The sequence below is a fragment of the Phocoena phocoena genome, chromosome 1 (assembly GCF_963924675.1).
Source record: "Phocoena phocoena chromosome 1, mPhoPho1.1, whole genome shotgun sequence".
Lineage (NCBI taxonomy): Eukaryota > Metazoa > Chordata > Mammalia > Artiodactyla > Phocoenidae > Phocoena > Phocoena phocoena.
This window is the reverse complement of record NC_089219.1, coordinates 35,235,896-35,238,702: the sequence shown is the minus strand read 5'-3', so window position 1 is coordinate 35,238,702 and position 2,807 is coordinate 35,235,896. Positions and strand designations below refer to the sequence as shown.

The window sequence follows — 2,807 nt, the reverse complement described above, 5'->3', positions numbered from 1 at the left end:
TGGGGAGTAAGACTGGGGAGATTGCAAACGAGCATTCTACTTCTCTTTAGTGTTTTAAGACATCATATAAGACACTTTTATACATTGCCCCAACTTCTCATAAAAACCCTGAGAGATGAGTAGTATTAGTCACATTTTACAGATGAGAAGATTGAGGCTCAGAGAGTTAAGTCACTGGTTCAAGGCAGTAGGTGAGTAGTGGGTCCAGAATTAAAATCCCCGCCTGTCTGCCTCCAGTTCTTACTAGGCTATCATATTTTAGATGACATTGAAATGAATGTGATTCTCTTATAGGCCCACCATGCGGATGCCTCCAGGGCAGAACCAAAGCTGGGTTTCTGAATTTATCCTGCTTGGCTTCTCCAGTGACCCCACAACCAACAGGATCCTCTTCATTGCCTTCCTTCTCCTTTATCTGAGCTCAGTCCTTGGCAATGGGCTCATCGTCACCCTGATATGCCTGGACATGCATCTCCACACTCCCATGTACTTCTTCCTCTGTATCCTCTCCCTGCTGGATATGGGCTCTGTCACCACCACCATGCCCCAGATGTTGACGCATCTTCTTGCTCAATCTCAGACCATCTCCTTTGCTGGCTGTTGGCTACAAATGTATATGTTTGGTGCTCTGGGCCTGACCGAGTCCATTTTCTTTGTAGTCATGGCTTATGACCGATATGTGGCCATCTGCTACCCACCGCGTTATGCTGTCATCCTTAGCTGGGGTCTGTGCACATGGCTGTCAGCTGGGACCTGGGCCTGTGGTTTCTTCTTCTCTGTGATCCATACATTTTTCACTATGAGGCTGCCATACTGTGGGCCCAACATGGTCAACCACTACTTCTGTGAGGGTCCCTAAGTACGAAGCTTGGCTTGCATGGATACCAACCTCATTGCAATGGTGGACCTGGTCATCAGTGTCTTCATGATTGTTGCCCCACTCTCCCTCATTGTGGCTTCCTACATCCGTATTGCCCAGGCCATTCTCAAGATCAAGTCCATGCAGCCCCGCTGCAAGGCTTTCTCTATCTGTGCTTCCCACCTGACTGTGGTCACATTCTTCTATGCTCCAGCCACCTACATCTATATAAGGCCCAATTCAAGATATTCCCCTGAGCAAGACAAGCAGATCTCACTCTTTTATAATGTCTTCACTGTCCTGCTTAACCCTGTGGTCTACATTTTGAGGAACAAGGACATTAAGAGGGCTTTTCTCAAAGTGATGCAGAGCAGTAGATTAGCCTGGTGAACTGGAAGACAGGAGGGGTCTGGGGTGGAGGGGCCTGTGGTAGATTGTCCAATGTTGAGGGACAGCATATATAACATATGAAACAAATATGCATTTGAACCAACATAGAACTTGGTCAATGGAACAAATGTGGTACATGAAACCAAACATGGTTGTCTTGATCAACTTGCTACATTTTGGTTGAGAAACAACTCCATAATCTCAGTGGCTTACAACAGTAAAAGTTCATATATTTCTTATGTTCTATGTCAGTTGTAAGCTGTATCTGGCACATGAAAGTCTTATGAGAGAGGGAAAGCAACAATGGTTGAAATACATGATGACTCTTAAAGCTTCTGCTCAGAAGTAACACACAACTCTTTCCTCACGTCCTATTGACCAAACCAAGCCCTATGTTTAAGCCTGCTGGTAAAAGGGCAGGAAGTATTTCCTTTCCACAGAAAAGTAATGCAGATCACGTGGCAATGGGTATGGATGTATATTTCCTCTACAGTGAGAGCAGCAAATAATGGGGGTGATATTATAATCTACCACAGTGGCACTGGAACCAATAGAATACATGTAACCAACATGAAACATGGTAACTCTAAGTGACATGGTACAGGGACACAGTAGAAAGTCAAGGTGATGTAGGCAATCAAAATGGCACATGTAAACAATAAATATATGTAGCCAACATTGAAAATTAGGCCAATGGTATATGGAACCAATGTAAGCCACAGGTCTGATTTGGTGCATGGGCTGACATGGTATACTCTGCATTGTCTTGTGGAAGGCCACAGAACATGACCTTAAGTGACCTGGGTTCTAGTCCCAACCTTGCTAATTTGCTTTGTGACTTTAAGCAATTTACTTCCTTTCTCTGGATCTTACTTTATTCATCCATAGAATGAGCACCTCAAATTGAAAGGTCCCCAAGACCTCTGTGTCTCTAAAATTCTATGTCACAATAAGTGAAGTGCATAAAACTCAAATGCAGTAAACTTGTGAGCCTTCTGTAAATCCTACGATGAATTAGGAAACCATAGAAAAATTAAAGTTGTTGTATGTTTGCTGCACATTTGAGCAGCACATATAACAGTGCCTCTTATTCTCTCAAGGGAACTAAATGACGTATGAGGCTCTCTAAGAGAGAGCATGGGCATCCAACTTTTTTTCAGGCCTCAATTGATGGCCCAGATGTCTTGGGCATGAGTCAATTCAATTCCAGTATTTCGTGAGCATCCATTAATTCCCAACCAGTATCAGGCCCTGTGGAAACCAAGAGAGATATGTGGAGAGATTTACAGTCATGAAATTATAATAACACAACCCAAGAAGATGTCACAGTGACCTATGGGGACTAATGGCCTCATAGGAGTGAGGTTCTCTCATTGGGTGTCAGATACAGAGGATCAGACTACATCTCACCCCACCACTGCATAGCTCAGCACCTTGTAAGCTCTCCAGAGCTTAAAATCAGGAGAGGGGTTGGAAAACCCCAACAAGATTGATATTATTTCTCCCACCAGTGGAAAGATAGGTTAAAATAGAAATTGAGTTTTGTTACTGAAAAATG

The 2,807-nt window shown here is 43.6% G+C and overlaps 1 protein-coding gene across 1 annotated transcript; it reads left to right on the top strand.

Annotated features, from left to right (window-relative positions):
- The first annotated feature begins 301 nt into the window (after positions 1-301).
- Positions 302-1,249, top strand: LOC136133607 (olfactory receptor 2A5-like). Its single transcript, XM_065890847.1, is given in 1 exon segment — positions 302-1,249. A coding segment is annotated over 1 exon segment (948 nt).
- The last annotated feature ends 1,558 nt before the right edge of the window (positions 1,250-2,807 follow it).